The sequence below is a fragment of the Molossus molossus genome, unplaced genomic scaffold (assembly GCF_014108415.1).
Source record: "Molossus molossus isolate mMolMol1 unplaced genomic scaffold, mMolMol1.p scaffold_m16_p_4, whole genome shotgun sequence".
NCBI classification, from domain to species: Eukaryota; Metazoa; Chordata; class Mammalia; order Chiroptera; family Molossidae; genus Molossus; species Molossus molossus.
The window spans coordinates 83,737,521-83,757,437 of NW_023425377.1; the positions used below are offsets into that span (position 1 = coordinate 83,737,521).

The 19,917-nt window shown below is 43.8% G+C and overlaps 1 protein-coding gene across 4 annotated transcripts in view; it reads left to right on the forward strand.

The window, feature by feature from the left end:
• Positions 1–19,132, forward strand: part of EXTL3 (exostosin like glycosyltransferase 3) — a 60,344-nt gene extending 41,212 nt beyond the window's left edge. Inside the window, exons 5-7 of one of the 4 annotated variants that reach the window (XM_036239735.1) lie at positions 5,720–5,848; positions 15,152–15,256; positions 19,012–19,132. In XM_036239735.1, the coding sequence (XP_036095628.1) occupies positions 5,720–5,848; positions 15,152–15,256; positions 19,012–19,110 (333 nt within the window). In that variant the 3' untranslated portion in view covers positions 19,111–19,132. Of the gene's footprint in view, positions 1–5,719; positions 5,849–6,123; positions 6,281–15,151; positions 15,705–19,011 lie in introns of those variants that run through there. The other 3 variants (XM_036239733.1, XM_036239732.1, XM_036239736.1) reach the window with 3 other exon arrangements.
• The last annotated feature ends 785 nt before the right edge of the window (positions 19,133–19,917 follow it).

Genomic DNA, 19,917 nt, shown 5'->3' on the forward strand with positions numbered 1-19,917 from the left:
AAAATAAGTTCATCTTTCTGGGCCTTACCTCTCCCTCTGTAAAACGGAGAACATTGTGCTAGACTACCATCAAGTGTCAACATTGCTATTCCAGATAGGGCCTAGCCAGCAGAGGGCTGAGCCTGGGCACTCTGCTGACTCAGGCTAGCTGCCACTCTCCCAAGACCCACCACAAGCCTATAACCTTCACTATGTCTCACATCCCGATTTTCATTGACTATCCAAAATGCAAACCCCCCAGTTGTTACTCCTCTCCTGTATTGTTATTGCTAAACTGTTATTTAAAACAATTTATTTTTTTATCCTCACCTGAGGACATTTTTCTATTTTTTTTTTGTTCAGATAGAGTGGGAGGGAGGGAGGGAGGGAGGGAGGGAGGGAGAGAGAGAGAGAGAGAGAGAGAGAGAGAGAGAGAGAGAGAAACATCGATGTGAAAGGGACACATCGAGTGGCTGCTTCCCGCATGACCCAGCCAGGGCGGGGACAAACTGCAACCAAGGTACGTGCCCTTAGCGGGAACCGAACCTGGGTCTCTCTGGACCGCAGGCCAATGCTCTAACCGCTGAGCCAAACTGGCCAGGGCCTTTTAAAAAAAGTTTTACCTGTCCTGATTCAGCTTCTGTTTCTCATCTGTTCTATAAAGTAGCCACTGGCCACGTGTGGCTTTTGAGCACTTGAAATGTGGCAAGTCAGTATTGAGATGTGCTGTAGTGTTAAGTACACACCAGAGTTTTAAAACTTAGCGTGAAAGAAAGGCAAGTTAGCTTAATAATTTTTTCTATTGATTGCATGCTAAAATGCAGTTATTTTGGATACCCTGAGTTAAGTAAAATATATTACTAATTAATGTTACTATTTCTTTTTGCTTTGAAAAATGTGGCTACTAGGAAAGTGAAAATGACGTATGTGACTCACGTTATATTTCTGTTGAATAGTGCTGCTCTGTATCTTGCCTCCCAGGTCCTCCCTCTGGGCTTTGGAGAATCCCTATTCTGGGATAACCAAATCACCTGCACCCCACAGAACACCTCCTCTATCTTCTTGGCCTGAGTGAAACCTGACTTTTTTCTGAGGACAGTCCTTCCCCTTTAGCCTGTTCCTGTATTTCTTCCACGAACAGGGATTGAGGCTACTCATCTCCCCAGATTTGTACTTTGGAGCAGGGAAGACATAGAGAACTATTTTCACTGCTTAATGACACTGTAGACAATTTTCAGCTGTCATATCAAATCTCACTTGAGGCTCATGGCATCTGTCTTGTTGGCATCTGTCTTGTTGCCATCCGCTAACCTTGTAATCATTCCCTCATGGTCATCAGAGATGTTGGCACCTGGCCCATCATCCTAATCTCCACTCCATGCTGTCTGTCATTCTGTGTGACTTCATTACCCCTGGGGAGACCCACCCACCACACTGTCTTCTCCAAAATGTTGATGTGTCTCAGGGTTCCAGCGTCATCTGTGCTCTTCTTACTTTGTGCTTTCCTTGACATTCTGTCGTACTCTCCAGGTCTTGTGGCTTTTCTTAGCACCTATAAGCTGGTGGTTTCTGTGTCTATATTTCAGCCTTGGCTCTTTCTTGAGATCTGTACTCGTATATTTAAATGTTTTTAGGATATCCCCTGTATGTCGCTCTGGTACTTCAAACTGAATTTTCCCCTCAAAAGCTCATGACCTCCCACCCCTCTTCAATTCCCTCAACTCTTCTGTGCCACACATATTTCATATCTCAGTGATGGCATCTTGCAAATCATCTCAAATAGAACCTTGAAAGTTATCTTACTAGGGACATTTTGAACCAGCCTAAGAAGTCATTAAACTTTCAGCTGTTTTTTCTTTTTAAAGTGTAATGTGTGAAACTCATATGCTAATTTCATTTTTGAACCTTGCCCTTGTGCTTATTTGCCAAACTTGGATGGACTTTGTTTGGGCTGGGGATTGCAAGTAGGATTAGAGAGCATCTGGCTGAAAAACAACACGTTACTGGGAGTCATTTATTTTCACACTGGTCATCTGAGAAAGAGCCACCAATTAGCAATGTCTGCTCATACCTTGAGATTTTATCTATCTTCTGAAAAGTCTGCCTTCTCATGTTCTCTGCTCTTTAAAAGTTACAATAGCCAATTGCTTTACTTTCAAGTAATACATAACTTACTTAATACAACTTAGGTTATTTTTTCTATTTAAAAATATAGAGCAGAGGTTACAAACTAGCAGCCCCCAAGCTTTCTGTGGCTTACAGAAATGTTATTTTTCAAAAAGATCTGAACTTTAATGAAAATGATGATCAGGTCATACAGGGCAGTGTTTCTTCCTGGCACCAACTGGCCGGAGCCATGTAGCTGCTGTTCCCAGTACATGAGCATGTATGTGCTTATCTGCCCTACAGCTCTTTATTTTTCTCACACACATTTCTCTTTTTTTTAATCCTCACCCAAGGATATTTTTCCATTTTTTGTTCAAATAGAGTGGGAGGGAGAGAGAGGAAGAGAGAGAGAGAGAGAGAAACATCGACGTGAAAGGGACACATCGAGTGGTTGCCACCTGCATGACCCAACCAGGGCCGGGGACAAACTGCAACCCAAGTACAAGCCCTTAGCGAGAACCAAACCCAGGTCTCTCTGGACCACAGGCCAACGCTCTAAACGCTGAGCCAAACCGGCCAGGGCTCACACCCATTTCTTTAATATGTCACTTATTTATTTGCCTTACATGTTTGATCCTTGAAAGCAATTAAGTTGGGCTTTGCCTAATCTGGAGCAATTTTTTTCAATTACAATTGACATTTAATATTATATTAGTTTCAAGTATACACAAAGTGGTTAGAGATTTATATAATTTACGAAGTGATCACCCTCATAAGTTTAGTATCCACCTCACATCATACATAGTTATTACAGTGTTATTGACTGTATTCCCTATGCTGTACTGTACATCCCTGTGACTAATCTGTAACTGCGAATTAGTATTTCTTTTTTTTTTTTTTTATCATCTTCATCCGAGGATATTTTCCCATTTTTTGTACAGATAGAGTGGGAGGGAGAGAGAGGAAGGGAGAGAGAGAGAGAAACATCGATGTGAAGGGACACATTGAGTGGCTGCCACCCGCACGACCAACCAGGGCCGGGGACAAACTGCAACCGAAGTACGTGCCCTTAGCGGGAACCGAACCCGGGTCTCTCCGGACCACAGGCCAGTGCTCTAACCGCTGAGCCAAATTGGCCAGGGCCGAATTAGTATTTCTTAATCTCTTCACCTTATTCACCCAACACCCCTCCCATCTGGCAACCATCAGTATGTTCTCTGTATCTATGATTCAGTTTCTGTTTTGTTTGTTTGTTTTATAGGTTTCACATATAAGTGAAATCATATGGTGTTTGTCTTTCTCTTAGCATAATACCCTCTAGTGGAGCAATCAAATTTTATGATTGTGTCTATCAAAAATTTTGAACCTGTACCTCACAAATATGTATATTTATTTATGAATTATATTTATATATTGTACTATCATATTTATAGAAATTTTTGTAAGGTTTGGATAAAGATGAAATAGTTTCAAAGTATTCTCACTAAATTCTTAAATTTTAGTGAAAGCAATGTGATTGAATATTGCTTATTATTTTTGAAATTTTTGATTTGATACTGTGTGTTATGGTAAGTCAGAGATCTATTTCTAAATTAAGCATATTTTTGATACTTGGTTTTAATCACTGTTCCTGGGAGAAATACCTTATTGCTGGGCTTACTAAGTCTTGATACTTATCTACCAATTTGGTAGCAGGTTGCTGAAATTGACTAGAACTTGCATCTTAAAAGATGCCATTCAGTATTTTAGCAAACTAATGAGAAAGTGTTACATTGTTATATTTTAGAGTAGGTTCTAACTTCATTGTAACTTTTCATTTAGGAGATTTTTTAACAGATTATAGAAGTTTTTGCCTATGTTTTTAAAATGTATAGATATAAAAACATTTATAGATTTTCATAAATTATTTTTGGCATCAAAAATCACATAATAGTGAAAATACTTCTAAACATTTGTTTTTCATAATGGCTTCTCCATTTCTTAAAGGCAGTTCTTATAATTTCACCTTTCACTTGATGAGGATATGGATATGTTTAATAAATATTTTCTTATTAGCATGCTAATGATAGCCACTGGCTATTAAAGGATCAACAACTTTTAATCATCTAAAAGAAAAATATATAATTTATCTCTTAAGTTCACCATCTCTTAGGTACTTTGCCACCAAACCAGCAAACCACTGTGTACTACTACAAAGATTTTATGTTCATTTTTTTCACTACATAGTTTTTATATTTAAAGTAATAAAATACATAAGTCAGTTTTATTTGGCACCTCACCTATTCATTCATCATCACCATATTACAACACATCACAGTTAACATTTGCCCATTTCTGGAGTGTAAATATTCTTACCACGGCTGATTTCAAGTTACCGACACAAGTCACTGAACATGGAGTTGGGAAGGGATGAGCATTTGTACATTGTTGTATAGTATTTTCACCATATAGATAAATAACCTCAAGATAACAGTAAAACTTAATGAATAATAGTAGAACATAGCAAGTTAATTAAGAAGTGATGAGCTTTAGTTTTTTAAAAAATATAACTTACTTAACTTTAAGTTTGTGTAATTATATTTTTAATAATGGCTATTTTTCTTAACAAGCTCACAAAATTCCTAAATTGTCTCACAAACTTTCTGAAAATTTAGCAGTCAGTATGCATGAGCAGGTAAGAGCCAGCTTCAGCATACCATTTTGCGGGCCTCGCAGGATATTTCCGAATTTAGGCTTTTATTGTGAATGAGACGGGAAGCCATTGAGGTTAGAGCATCGATTTTCAACCTTTTTCATCTCATGGCACACATTAACTAATTATTAAAAATCTGCGACACACCATAAAATGTTATATTTTTTGTCAGTTGGACAGAAAAATAGGTATAATTTTGATTTATCCTCACCAGACAGCTTTTGTTGTGTTGGTTGTCATTTTTTTACTTGACAACCTAAAGGAAAAGCAGTCAGTGCCCCTGACTAAGTAGTCAGGTATTGCCTGTTTTAAAATTTTTTTGTGGCACACTGGTTGAAAATTGCTGGTTTAGAATAAAGGAGTGACTTGTTTTAACATGATCACTCTGCTGTGCAGATAATGGACTGTAGGGAAGAAAACAGGCAGCAGAGAAGCTAGACAGCATGAGTAATCCAGGCAAGAGATGATGGTGGCGTGGAGCAGGGTGGCCAGTGGCAGTGGTGAGAAGTGATCAGATTCTAGAGCCTATGAGTGAGGCACTGGGGGATTGGATATTTCATGGCTCAGTGACTCAATGAGAAGTCTGAGAAGCTAACCAGGCTCTCACCCTCGTTTATCCCATATTGCCATTGTCAGAGATAGAATGTTGTTCAACTGAACCAGAGTTTGACCTGATTTGACAAATCCTTATATTGTTGTAAAATCAATGGGGTACCAAGGAGATAAATGAAATTGTGATTCTCATAGGGGGTGATAATTATTCATTGCAGAAGATCTGCCTTGCAGGGTGTTAAGCATCCTTGGCCCCAACTCTCTAAATGCCAGGATTGCTACCCCCCTCTCCCCACTTCCTAATAGCCCCTAGATCCACGCATATTTTTGATGAAAGCCAAAGAAGTGTGGCTCTGACAGAGTGTGTGACTTTTTTTCTATGCCTGACAGTATTATGCCTACCTGTATTCCTACGTGATGCCCCAGGCCATCCGAGATATGGTGGATGAGTATATCAACTGTGAGGACATTGCCATGAACTTCCTTGTCTCCCACATCACTCGGAAACCTCCTATCAAGGTGAGAGTTCCCCTGCTGATGGGCCCGGGGGTGCATGCATACTGAATTCACTTAGTTTGCAGTAGTGTAGTAACCCTACCTCAGAGTCCTTGTCTGTAAATTGGGGATAGTGATACCATCACTTAGAAATGGATTGTCTTAAGGTTAAATGAGTTAATACAGGGGCGCATTTTATGTCTTCATTCCTAAGACATAAAATGGATAGAACTCACAGGGTTTGGAACTTGGAAACATGTTACATCTTTAATTTTTACTAATCTCTAATTTGAATTCAGCATTTTCGTCAGTTGTGAAACAGGCTACAGTTCGTAAAAGCCTTTGCAGTAACTGCTTTGTTGCCAGTGGAAGTCACAGACATCTTCAGGTTCCATTTGCTGCCACATCTCCAAGTGTCATTTGTGTTCATCACTGCTTTGAAATTTTGGTACTTACTAACTCTTAGATCTTGTTACCTGATGCATTTATAAAAGAACACAAACAGTACTGTATTTCAGTAATATTTCAGTACAACTCGTTTCCTTTGTGATCTCATGTAGTTTATTTTATGCATTTAAAAACATTCTGAGGTGGAGTCTACAGGCTTCACCAGATTGCCAAACTAGAGTGGAAGGGAATCCATGGCACAGACATTTAAGAATTTCTGAGATAAATTATGTAAAGCTCTAACAATAGTGCCTGGCACATAGTAAGTGCGATATAAGGTATTTACTTAAAAAGAAAAAAGAATAGTCCTGGCCTGTTTGGCTCAGTAGTTGGAGTGTTGGCCTGTGGACCAATGAGTTGAGGGTTTGATATCCAGCAAGGGCACATTCCTCGGTTGTGGTTTGTCCTGGCCATGGTCGGGGTTTAGTGGGAGGCAACCAGTTGATGTGTTTCTCTCACATCAATGTCTTTCTCTCTCTCTCTCTCAATCAATGAAACAAAAGTGCCCTCAGAATTCTAGAAATTTGAGTTTTGCTTTTGTCACTGAGTTGCTGAATAGATTTGACCAGAATATACCAATTTCATGCTTAGTACACAGAGAAACCGGTTTCATCACCCTTTCTGATATCATTGCAGAGCTTCAGACAAGCGAGAGCCCTCCTGGGGAGGGCTAGGGTACGCCTGGTAAGGGCCTTGCAATGATCAATACTAGGGAATCTGTGTCAGTTCACATTTGTAGTGTTCATGACTATGCTCTATCAGTATTTATGCAGTAGAATCACACCTGGTGCCCTTAGAAACAAACTAAGGCCATATTTGTGTTTCTGTTTAAAAGGCAGATTATTTAATTTATAAAATAAGTTACCTTTATCAATATCATTAGTGCCATGAATATATAATAATTGGGTGCATTTTTCATTCTTACATTTTGAAGGTAAGTTCTAGATAAGTAATGGAAGCCTGCACTAATAACATTAATCAAATCACACCTTTGGTGGGAAGCATTGTAACCAAAGGACATTGGGTCCATGCGACGAAGGGTAACAAGTGGGGGCTAGGTGCAGAGGGCAAGTTGGGGAGAAATGGGGGACAGCTGTAATACTGTCAACAATAAAAAAAGGTTATGTAAAACCACCACCACCACCACCACAAGAGAGAAAAGCATTTGGGGGCCGTGTGCATCCATTTATACCTAGCATACCTTTTTCCAAGTATGGCTCAGGGTTATAGCAACTCCTGGTTACCCTGTAGTTTCTTCTGTCCCTGAGCCTTCTGCTAAAGCCTCACAAAAGAAGAATTAGCAAAATAATGTGCTCAATTGTGTGGTTTTTTTTTTTTTTTTTTTTTGGTACATGCCCCTAGCAGGAACCGAACCCTGGACTCTCTGGTCCGCAGGCCAACGCTCCAACTGCTGAACCAAACCGGCCAGGGCTTGTGTGGGTTTTTTAAACTGTGAATGATAACAGTTACTTCAGTAAAAGTAGTATGTTTGCCAACTACAGTGGTAGGTCTGATAGAAAACAATGAAAGGCAGACTTCTTTGCAAACTTTAAGGCCAGGGAGGCAAGGTCTTAGAAATAAATTAGTGATTGGTGAAATTTTCTATTTTTTATTTATCCTTTGTGATGTAGCCAGGGAATGGACTTCAGCCAAAATGTGTGCTTCCACTTATACCTCCCTGGTAGGTCAGGGACATCCATGGAAACTTTAAGTCTCTGAGCGATTAGGTACCAAACAATATCACCACCACCTGAAGCTCTTACAGACATGGTGCATTTTTCATCTTCATTACAGTGTATTTGTCTATATTATTAGGCCACTGTTTCATTTAGCTAAACTGTCTCTTCAGTGCAGAGAGTGTGATAGAAATAATTTACACATGGTATACATACTTCTTACCAAGTGAAAACTTAAGAAATAATTATTCTCTGTGAACTTTCTAATCTTACGGGAATATAAAAGGAGTTCAATTCAAGATTAGAATGACCTTTTTAAAATCAAAGGCTCAGTAAATTAAGAATGTCTTCATATTCTGAGTCCAATTATGTACTTCACAGTATAGAACCAGTTTGAACTAAATATTTTAATTAACTTACCTAATTTTATTTTATTTTTTATCCTTACCCGAGGACATTTTTGCATTTATCTTCAGATAGAGTGGGAGGGAGAGAAGGAGGAAGAGAGAGAGAGAAACATTGATGTGAGAGAGACACATTGACTGGTTGCCACCCACACAGCCCCAACTGGGGCTAGGGACAAACTACAACTGAGGTACATGCCCTTAGCGAGAACCGAATCCGGGACTCTCTGGTCTGCAGACCGACACTCTAACTGCTGAGCCAAACCAGCCAGGGTTATTAACTTACTTATAGTATCAGATATATGTATTATTTTGTGTTCTAAAATAGTAAATTTTTGTGCTTTAAATACTTCAAAATTTCACTGTAGAACGGTTCTATCCCATGTTAAAATTAGAAAGGTCAATTGGTTTTTATGATTAGCAGTGTTCTTTCAGTAATGTTAGTATCTTAACAATACTGACTAAAGAACAAGGAATTAATTTATCTTGTTGCTTTGAATATTGTAATATTATCTTTTCAAGGAGGAAAGAGATCTAGGATGTAAATAGGCTTTATGGAGAATAAGGATTTTAGGGATAAGATTGAGGTGGTTTAAGGGTACAAACTTATAATGAGTGGTAAATAAGCCATAGAGATCTAATGCACAATATAATGACTGTAGACAGTAATGTTATAATATTGCTGCATCGGCAGTCATTTTACAAGCCGAGGATTGCTGGCAACACCAGAACTGAGAGAGGGGCACAGAATGGATTGTTCCCTAAGCCTTCAGAGAGAGGATGGACTTGCTGCACCTTGACTTCAGACTTGTAGCCTCCAGAACTGTGAGAGAATAAATGGTTTTTTTTTTTCTTTTCATTTGCATTAATCTTCAGATAGAGTGGGGGGGGGGAGAGAGAGAAACATCCATGTGAGAGAGACACATCGACTGGCTGCCACCCACACAACCCCAACCGGGGCGGGGACAAACTGCAAACAAGGTACATACGCTTAGTGGGAACCAAACCTGGGACTCTCTGGTCCACAGGCTGATGCTCTAACCGCCGAGCCAAATTGGCCAGGGCAATGTTTTTTTTTTCTTTCAGTCACTAAGTTTGTGGTTAATTTGTTTCAGTAACCCTAGGTAACTAATGCAGTCAGTATCATGCATTTAGTGGTTCACACCATTATGTTTTAAATTTTTTTCTTTTTCTTTTATTGATTTTAGAGAGAGAGGAAGTGAGAGAGAGAAAGAGATAGAAACATCGATGAGAGAGAACATCGTTTGGCCACCTCCTGCATGCCCCCCACTGGGGATCGGGCCCACAACCTGGACACGTGCCCTGACTGGAATCGAACCAGTGACCTCTTGGTGCATGGGTCGATGCTCAACCACTGAGCCACACCGCCGGACCTCACCATTGTTTTCTTTTATACTTTTATCACTCTAAGCATCGATCCCTAAACACTGTGGCTTACTTTTTATTTTATATATATATATATATATATTTATATGTTTATATATTTATATATATATATATATATCTTTATTTTTGAAAGTATTACAAATATCCCTCCTACTCCCCCATTGACATCCCCCTCTGTGGCTTACTTTTGAAATAAGCTTTTTGTATTACAGTCATTTTAGATTTACAGACAGTTGTGAAGAGAGTACAGATTTCCTGTCTACCCCCTGCCGTTCCCTGTTATTAACATCTTATATTGGTATGGTACACTGGTCCCAATTAATGAACCAATATTGATACACCGTAGTACTATTTATTTTATTTTATTTTATTTTTTATCCTCACCCAAGGACATTTTTCCATTTTTTGTTCAGATAGAGCGGGGGTAGGGGTGGGGGGGGAGAGAGTGAGAGAGAGAGGTGAGAGAGAGAGAGAGAGAGAGAAACATCGATGTGAAGGGACACATCGAGTGGCTGCCATCTGCACGACCAACCAGGGCTGGGGACAAACTGCAACCGAGGTACGTGCCCTTAGCGGGAACCGAAACCGGGTCTCTCTGTACCGCAGGCCGACGCTCCAACTGCTGAGCCAAACCGGCCAGGGCGATACACCGTAGTACTAAAGTCCATCCTTCATTTGGATTTCCTTAGTTTTTACTCAGTTTTTAAAAACTAGAATGATCAGGTAGCAGAATAATATAAAATATAACACAGAGCCATATGTGAGCAACTGTGGGCCCTCAATTCTAAGTTTCCACATTCTCGGACCACATTCCATGTTCTCTGGGGCTGAAAGGCTGGCTGGAGCATGAGGAGCTGACTGTTCTGCATGACTAGTCCACACCCAGGGCACAGGCTGTGCATGGGAATGAGGCCAGACAGTTATGCTGCCCTCCTAGTGAAGCCTGTAGAGAGGCTCCGGACCTGGCAGGGACCACTGGACCATGGAGAGTCTGCAGCAGACACATGAAGCCCCAGACTGATCTAGTCCCTGCAATTCCCTTACCTACATTCCCACTAACTAGAGAGGTTAGAGGAGCCACCCGTGAGCTGCCTTCAAGCCAATGCTTGGCCATCTATCAGCAGAGATAAATACAAAACAAGTTCCACAAGTGAGCTTGAACAGAACCAGGCATAGCAAGCGCAAGATTCCAAAGCCTCTTATTGCCCAGCACACAGGGTGGGAGGGGGAGACTGTGTGTTCTGCTGTGGGCACTGTGGCAAGTTCTGTTCTGATCTGGCCAACTGTTAGTTTCTACCAGCTTTCTGGGTCTGCCCTCTGGTGGCCCTTAGCTCTCACTTCTGCACCTGAACTTCCCAGCCTCAGGCATACATAAAGCTGGATGCCCGGAGGCAGAGGGCTCTCTGATGAGGGTGAGTAGGCAATCTTCCTGAGAACAGGTGGTTCTTCCACACCCTCTGCACCCGAGGTGGGGCAAGGTGAAGAGCATGCTGGGTCCCAGGAGGCAGGAGGCACAGCTCTGAGCAGAGGGAGTTCAGCTGGGAGAAGGAAAGGAAGTCAATGTCTTATCTGTTCCAAGATCACTTTGCCTGTCTCAAATTTTAATACATGGAACCATCCAGTATCACTTCTCCATGTCTCTTAATCTTGCTTTTGTATTTGTTAAAGCTTTTTGTCGATATTTTCCATTTTGGGTATTAATTTTAGTATACTTTCCATCACTAACATTTTCTTCATACCTATCAGTTGAGTGTCTGATTTAATTCAATATACTTTGTGTGTGTGTGTGTATTCTTTTATTTTTAAACCTTTATTGTTGAATGTAGAATGTATTACAGATGTTCCTCATTTTCCCCCCATTGACCCCCTCTTCCCCACTCCTGCCCCCCTCCCGCCTTTTCCCACACTATTGTCTGTGTCCATTGGTTATGCATATAAGTTCTTTGGTTTATTTCTTCCCACCCTCCCAACCCCTTTCCCTTTGAGGTTTGTCAGTCAAGCAATGATTTTGTACTTCTTAATCCCTTCACCTTTTTCACCCATTCCCCCAACCCCCCTCCCATCTGGCAACCAACAAAATGTTCTCTGTATCTATGAGAATGTTTCTGTTCTGCCTGTTCATTTTGTCTGTAGATTCCATTGTTGATAGATATGTATTCATTGCCATTTTGTCCAGCTTTGCGGGATAGAGTAATTTTGGTTGTAGGTTCTTGCTTTTCATCACTCTGAATATTTCTTGCCACTCCCTTCTGGCCTGCAAAGTTTCTTTTGAGAAATCAGCTGACAGCCTTATGGGAACTCCCTTGTAGGTAACAAGCTGCCTTTCCCTTGCTGCTTTTAAGATTCTCTCTTTGTCTTGAACCTTTTGCATTTTGATGATGATGTGTCTTGGTGTGGGCCTCTTGGGGTTCATCTTGTTTGGGACTCTCTGTGCTTCCTGGACTTGTATGTCTGTTTCCTTCACCAAGTTAGGAAAGTTTTCTGCCATGATTGTTTCAAACACGTTTTCAATTTCTTGTTCTCGCTCTTCTCCTTCTGGCACCACCAAGATGCGAATGTTGGCACGCTTGAAGTTATCCCAGAGGCTCCTTACACTATCCTCATTATTTTGAGTTCTTTTTTCTTTTTGCTGTTCTGATTAGGTGTTTTTTGCTTCCTTATATTCCAAATCGATGGTGTGCTTCTTGGATTTACGTACTCTACTATTGAATCTGTGTAAATTATTCTTTATTTCAGTTAATGCCTCCTTCATTTCTGACTGTGCAGCGATCATTTCTGACTGGTCCTTTTTTATGCTCTTGAGGCCCTCACTGAGTTCATTGAGCATCCTTATGAGCAGTATTTTGAACTCAGCATCTGTTAAGTTGCTTATCTCCATTTTGCTTAGTTCTTTTCTTAGGGTTTTGTTCTGTTCTTTCATTTGGGACCTGTTTCTTTGTCTTCTCATTTTGGCTGCCTCCCTGTGTTTGTTTCTGTGTATTACTTAACGGGAGGTATGGGGCTTGCTGAGACTAGATGCTGCTTGTTTGAAAGAATTTAGGAAAAACCTGAAGCAGGATCCAAGACAGGCCAATCCTATGGTTAAGCAAGCGGCAACAGCTTGGGTGGGCCTGAAAGTTGGGCGGGGTGGGGCCTCAGGGAGTCACCAGGGCGGGGCTACCAGTGTGAGCCAGGTTGCTGGAGTCTCAGATATGGCTTCTGTCTGCCGCCCCCGGGAAGGGCTCACCAAAGGAACAAAGGTCTCTGACAGCGCATTTGTCCCGGAGAAAGCCCCCTCTCCAGCCCTCGCTCCAGTGCCAAACAGCTCAGTTCTTCCCTGTATGTCTCTGGCGCCCCTCGAGCTGCCTCCCCTCCAAGCTGAGAGGGAGAGAGTCCGATAAGTCTGCGCGCAGGCCCTTTAAGGAGCTGCCTGGGGCTCCAACTGCCTCAGCTTCCCTGAGCCTCAGTTCTGGCTGGTTTTTCCAGCCAGAAGTTATGGGGATTCTCTTCCTGGCACTGGACCCTGAGCGGGGTGCCTGGTGTGGGATGGGGACCCCTCAGTCCTCAGGGAGGACCTTCCTGGCTGAGGGAGCCTCCTGATTTTTATCCGCCACACTTGGGTGTGGGACCAGCCCATCCGCCTCCACCCCTCGCGCCTCCGCCCCTCCTACCAGTCTTGATGTGGCTGCTGCTTTAATTCCGTAGTTGTAGGACTTCCATTCAGCTTGATTTCAGGCGGTTTTGAATGATGGTTGTTCTGTAGTTCAGTTGTAACTTTGATGTGGTTGTGGGAGGACAGTACCGCATTTACCTACGCCGCCATCTTGACCGGAAGTCTTCAATATACTTTTAATTTCTGTTATTCTGTTTGGTTCCTTTGCATATGCGCTAGGACTTTTTTGATAGTTCCTTGTTTCTTCCATTGAACTTTCAGAAATCTTTCAAAATCGCATCGTGATATTACACACATTTATTGTTATAGTCACTGTCTGATAACCCTGCTATTTTGCAGTGTTTTGTGAGTCTGTGGTTTGTTTCTGCAGATTTCTTCCCCATGTGGCTCAGTCCTGTGTTGTGACTTTTGAATGTGAGATTATGTACTTTGGGATTTAACTTGTGGTGTTTCTCTGAGGTCTGAATGGACACCTGAGAGGATTTGCATTTTCTTCTACTGTGGTCACTGTCCACTTGAGACCTGTGTGAGCTAAGCTAGCATCCTAGGGTTGTCTGGACAGACAGCAACATAAGTGCCAGCCTCAGAGGTGTGAGGGCCAGCCTGTGGTTGTGCGTTCTCAGAGGTGCCGTTTCCTTCTCTGCTTAGAGCCAAGGCAGGGAAGAAAACACTTTCTCACCATCTCTCCTTGTGGGGCCGCTGGTGAGTCCCAGAGTTTCAAGCAGTCTTCAGTCTGATCTCATGGCTCTTGCCTCCGGAGCCTGGTGAAGACCCGTGCTCCCGGCTGCCTCGCTAGATTCAGGCTTTTTCATTCTTGTGGCCTCTAAGGATTTTATTTTTTATTACAAGCTCAGACATATATTTAAAGGGGTGGTTCATGTATTTTATTCTGTTTTTTCCAGGTGCTCTGTGCTGAGGGGTTTTACGTTATTTGGTTGGCCACACTGTTGGTAGTGAAAGCTGCTACCTTATTTTCCTTACTTTTCTGATTGCATGAAATTTCCTAATAATAACTACTGAACTGTAATAGAACCACTTTCTCATGTCTTTAAATATAATTTTCTTTTTCTTTTTTTTTTATCCTCACCTGAGGACATTTTTCTACTTTTTGTTCAGATAGAGTGAGAGGGGAGAGAGGAAGAGAGAGAGAGAGAAACATTGATGTAAAAGAGACACATTGAGTGGCTGCCTCCCGCACAACCCCAACCTGGGCCGGGGATGAATCGCAACCAAGGTACGTGCCCTTGACTGGAATCGAACCCACGACTCATTGGTCTGTGGGCTGATGCTCTAACCACTGCGCGAAACAGGCCAGGGCAATTTTCTTAAACATTTTTTAATGGATGTGTAATATTTTATAATTATTTAACTAGTCCCCCTTTGATGGGTAGTTTTCCAGTATTTTGCTGTTAAAAACATTGATAAAACAACTGTATACTTTTTGCTGTGCAACCGAGATGAATACTAGAGGCGTTTACTGAGACAGGTAACACTAAACATTTCCAGGCTTCTGATACCTATTAAGTTCAGGCTGTTTGGTGAGAGCCCCCTTACTAATGACGTAGACACATCTGTGGCAGGCAGGTGGCCTGGGCACTGGCCCTGACTCGCTCTGAGTGTAGCTGTCTAAGCTCTGTGTCCTTACTGTAGAAGCGGAAGCATCAGATTGGTTAAGCTGCGGGCTTTCTGTCAGTATGAGCACCTGTGATCCTCACTCTCTGCTCCTTCTTTCTGTTCCTAGGTGACCTCACGGTGGACTTTCCGATGCCCAGGATGCCCTCAGGCCCTGTCCCATGATGATTCCCACTTTCACGAGCGGCACAAATGTATCAACTTCTTTGTCAAGGTGTATGGCTACATGCCCCTACTGTACACTCAGTTCAGGGTGGACTCTGTGCTCTTCAAGACCCGCCTGCCCCACGACAAGACCAAGTGCTTCAAGTTCATCTAGGGGCTTTGTAGGTTTGGGGAAGGACGAGCAGAGAGGGAGGCAGCTCCTACAGCTCCCAGACACTGAAGGACCCCAGGGACATCCACTGGGTGGGTGGCTTGGACCCTCTTCTGGGAGGAGATGGCAGGAAGAGTGGAAAGGAAATAGTTGCCTTTCTCTTGAAGTTGGCCACACTGGGCCTGGAACCTGGCCAGAGGACACTGGGGTTCCCTGCATAGGGCACTGACTGATAGCTTACACTGAGGACATGGGGCTCGGGAGAGCCACTCACACAGTCCAATACCCAGGACCGCTGGTTTGTGGTTTTTAAATCCAGTGACAACTACTACTATTATTTAAAAAATTTCAGATTTGCCATTCAAGGCTTATTTATATACATATGTGTGTATATATACATATATGTGTGTGTATACATATATACATATATATGCACACACTCACATACATATACATATATATATTTGGGGGGAAGTTGAAATTTCTGCCTATCTCACAAAGTGAGGCACCCACCAAGGCTCCTGTGTTCTCTCTTTTGCTGGAGATGGATCCTGGCCTTATGGTATCCAGCTCATCCTTAAGGATCACCCCCATCCTCCCAAGGGCATCTTTGTGCAGAAACAAAAGGGCCGGGCTGGCCTTATGGGCCCTGGATGAGATGAGACCTGTGGGCTTGTTCCTTCTTCCTTTCTGCTGCCACCAGCCATCCGTAACTCTTGTCTCCTCTCACTGGAGTCCTTAGGGAGCTTCCTTGTGCTGGACCCAGCATCGCTAGGTCATGCTGTCTCAGGATTATCCCTGTTGGGACCAGAGAATGAGGAGGGAAGCAGACCCGAAGGCAGCACTCCCAGATGGCTCTTTTGTCCAGCCCTCCTTTTAAAAACTTGCTTTGGCTTCAGGCTTAAGAGAACAGAAAACTGGCAGGCGGCACTCCCAGGTGTGGTCTGCTGGTGGCCCTTCTCTCTGGTACTTGGGGCAAGTGAGCGTCCTTTGCGGCTCCCCACCCGGCTGGCCGGTAAGTCTTACACAAGGCACCTGCCTTGGGATAAATACCTTGGTGAAATTCACCTTCCCCTCCATCTTTGTCTGGACCTACTCCATAATTTACCTGTAGTTTTTGGATCCCCGATACCCGGTTGTTTCAGGACATCCTCAGGTTTGGTGTGTCCAGAACAGTGGGAGGATGTGGTCTGTTGTGTTCAGCTTGAATCTAGCCTGAGATTTCACCCCATCACCACATTCCTCTCGGGTTTACATTTCTAGTCCCTGGGCTCAGAGGGAAATAAGCTAATTTCTTTTGGTGGTGGTGGCAGTAGGAGAACTGAAGAGGGTGTTGGTGGCGTTTGGCAGGGATTTAGCCTATGATTTCTACCGTTTTTCTGGACTGGTTTTCTGCAACAGAACAAAAGCTCAGGTCTGTCCAGGCCATGCACATGCCTTAAACCAGCTCCGTCTTCCTTAGACCTTGGCATCCTGTGCTTCTCCTTCTTGTGGGATGTTCTCCTGTGACCTGCCTATACCAGTGGGTTCTCTTCAAGTATCATTTTGAAGCCAGGCTCTGTCCTGTAGGTACCACCCAGCTGTAGGGCTAGCTTGACCTAAGGGACTTCTTGTGGGCAAACAGGACCAGGGCTGCTCCCAGGACGAATGGTATTCTGCAGGGGTCCTCACTGGCATCTTCTCGTGCTGGAGCTGCTACCTAGGAAATTGAGTTACGCTTCTCAGCAACCCAGCAAAGGGTCCAGACTCCCTGCATCCTAACTTTCTAACACCCTTTCCTTGACTTCTGACTATATTCTTTTTAGTAGTAGCCTTCTTCCCTCTGGGAAGCCAAAGAGTGTGGTGTTTTGAGCTGTGTATGTGGCTGCTATTTTTATCTTGATTATTTTAATGTGAGGAACTAATAAACTGCCTTTCAGTGGGGCCTGGTGGAAATGAGCCGTCAGTGTTAGGACGCCCTTCAGTGGAGCCAGAAGTCCCTGAAGCCTGAGACCCAGTAGGGTCCTGAAGCCTGTTGGAACTGGTAGCTGAGTGGTCTGAGATGCTGGAGAACATCAGAGTGTGCTGTAGGCAAGGTTGTGAGGTCAGAGCTTCACATAAGGACAGGTTTATTTGGACCTGAATGGACACTGATATGAAGGACCCCAAACAGCAGGCTCTGGTGGACATTTTTGGAAAACAGGTGTGTTCTTAAAGGACACTCCTCCGTAGCAAGAAGCAGGGCATTTGGACCTTTCAGATTGCTTGGTTGGGTGCCCTGGAGAATGGCTGCTGGTTTTGCAAGGTGGCTTGGGGAGAAGCCCTGCTCCTTGCTCAGAATGCCTTCAGTGCTGGTCAGTCACCTTGGGAAACCTGATGTCGCCCACACCACCTGTGACTCGCCTAAAACACAAAACACCTTTGAAGATCTGCGTGGGTTTCCTCAGTTGTTGAAGGTGACACCGGGTTACCTAGTCTTTGCTCCAGGGCCCAGGACATCCTCGCTGTCCAGCTAGCCAGTTTGCTCTTCACCTGAGGTTATCCTCAAGTGAGAGCCTCCCAAGGTGCTCGTCAGGCCTCTGCGTGTGTGCACCTATGGCCGTGGTCTGTCCGGTGTGGGCTGCACCTCCAGCAGGGCCTGCACGCTGGGTCACGGTTCTGTCCGTGCAGATAGGAGTAATCTCTTCAGTAGCCGCCTGCCTGTGTGCTCAGGGCCTCCTGGTTTGAAATGATACATTGAAGGAGGAAGCTCTCGGATATCCATGCCATGTCACATCCACCCCACCCCTTTCCAGTCATGAGCACAATGGTCTGACATTGGATTTTTGTAAAAAAATAAATAAATAAAACAACATGGAGACTAACTGAAGCAGCTTGGGGTCTTTTGTGGTGTTCCTCTGCAGGGACAGAAGAATGACCGAGGGAGGTGGTGCCTGGTCCCAGGTGCCACCAGTGCAGGGCCTGGGAGCAGCCTGCATGCCCCAACTCGGGTGATGCTGCAGACATGCATGGACCGGGCAGCCTGGCCTGTGTCCGTGTCTGGTCAGGTACTGGATTACACAGAGAGCAATTCAGGTGTCTGAGTGGGATGTGGGATGGCATGGGGCATGTCTACCACCTCTGTTTTCTCGTGGTGATTTTTCCAAGAGTGTGGGTGCGGTGCAGTGCTCGTGTGTGTGTGTGCCCAGTGCAGAGGGAGAGGGCTTGCCTACAGTGGCCTGGGTTGGTCTAGGGGTTGTTCTGTTGAGATACAAGCAGTCACTAAAAGTACCTGCATCTAATTGGTCTTCCCTGTCTGGGCCCAGTCCTTCTGGTGTCAGTGGTCCCAGACTGCTCTCTGCCTTACGGTCAGAGCCGCCCTCAGGGAGAGAGCACGGGGCAGGACGTCGGAGATGGTGGAAATAGGAAAGAGGATGGGAAACCAGAGGAAAGCTGAGTTGGGGGTGCCCCTTTCCTGGGCTCTGCACTTGGTTCAGCACACACTGACAATCCTAAGTGCGTGGGACCCAAAGTCAGTGTTGCCCGCAGCAGTGTTGTCAGTCGATCAGGTAGGTTTGCAGCAGGTGAGGCGGGTAGATGTCATGTAGGGTGGGGATGCCTACTTGGGTCTGGAATTTTGACTGCCAAGTTCCTATTCTAACCGTCCATCTTGTTATAATTTGTCCCGGGACCAGCAAGACTTGAGGAAGTTTCATGAGGCTATAGAAGTGGGTGTTTTACTACACGTGGAGATAACATGTCTACTCAGGTTCCTGTCATTTCCTTGGACTTAACCAGGTAAGCCAAAACGGCCAGTGTTAGTGGGTGATATTTACTGTCAATGAGATAGAAGGCTCAAAAATATTCACAAAAATGTGGTTGAGAAGGATAATGTTGCAATTACAGGTATGGGCTATGTAGTAATTACATGGGTTCAAACCTGAGGTTGCCTGTTGAACTGTGGTGGGCAGCAAGTTACCTATTCTAAACTTTAACCTCATCTGTAAAATAGTGAAAATTGTACCACATCTTACACGTTGAAAGTTGACATAGATGTGGGGAGTCCAGTTTGGCACACGATAGAAATGAACTATTATTGGGGTAACATACTGTAAACTTCGTGGTGTCTTTTTTCTGTTTGCCACTCACTGTAATGCCAGTTCACTGTTCCAGACCCAGTGCAGGCACTGCCTTCAGGGAACCTTCCCTTCCCAGAGTCCCTGCCCCCAGCCGCCCGGCCTTCCCTCACCCTGCACTGGATGTTTACAGCTCTGCTTCCGCACCAGAGCCCGAGCCTCCTGAGGCCAGAGCACGGAACAAGTGCCGCATCGTTTTTTGATGAATGAATGATTTGACCAAAGAGGGTCACACAGAAATCGTAGTCGGCAGCGAGCTGAATAGTAGTCAGTACTGGAGTGTTTTTGGAATACTGTATGGCTGTGGTATTAACCAAACAGTTAACAGAAGCCTGGCACGGGATGGCTGAGAAGTTTTACATTCACTATTTTTACCATTTAAATCATTGACAAAGGGGAATGAGAGAGCATGCCAAGAAAAATTAGACACAGAGTGGATTCCAGAAGAGATCGTTAAGGTGGGAC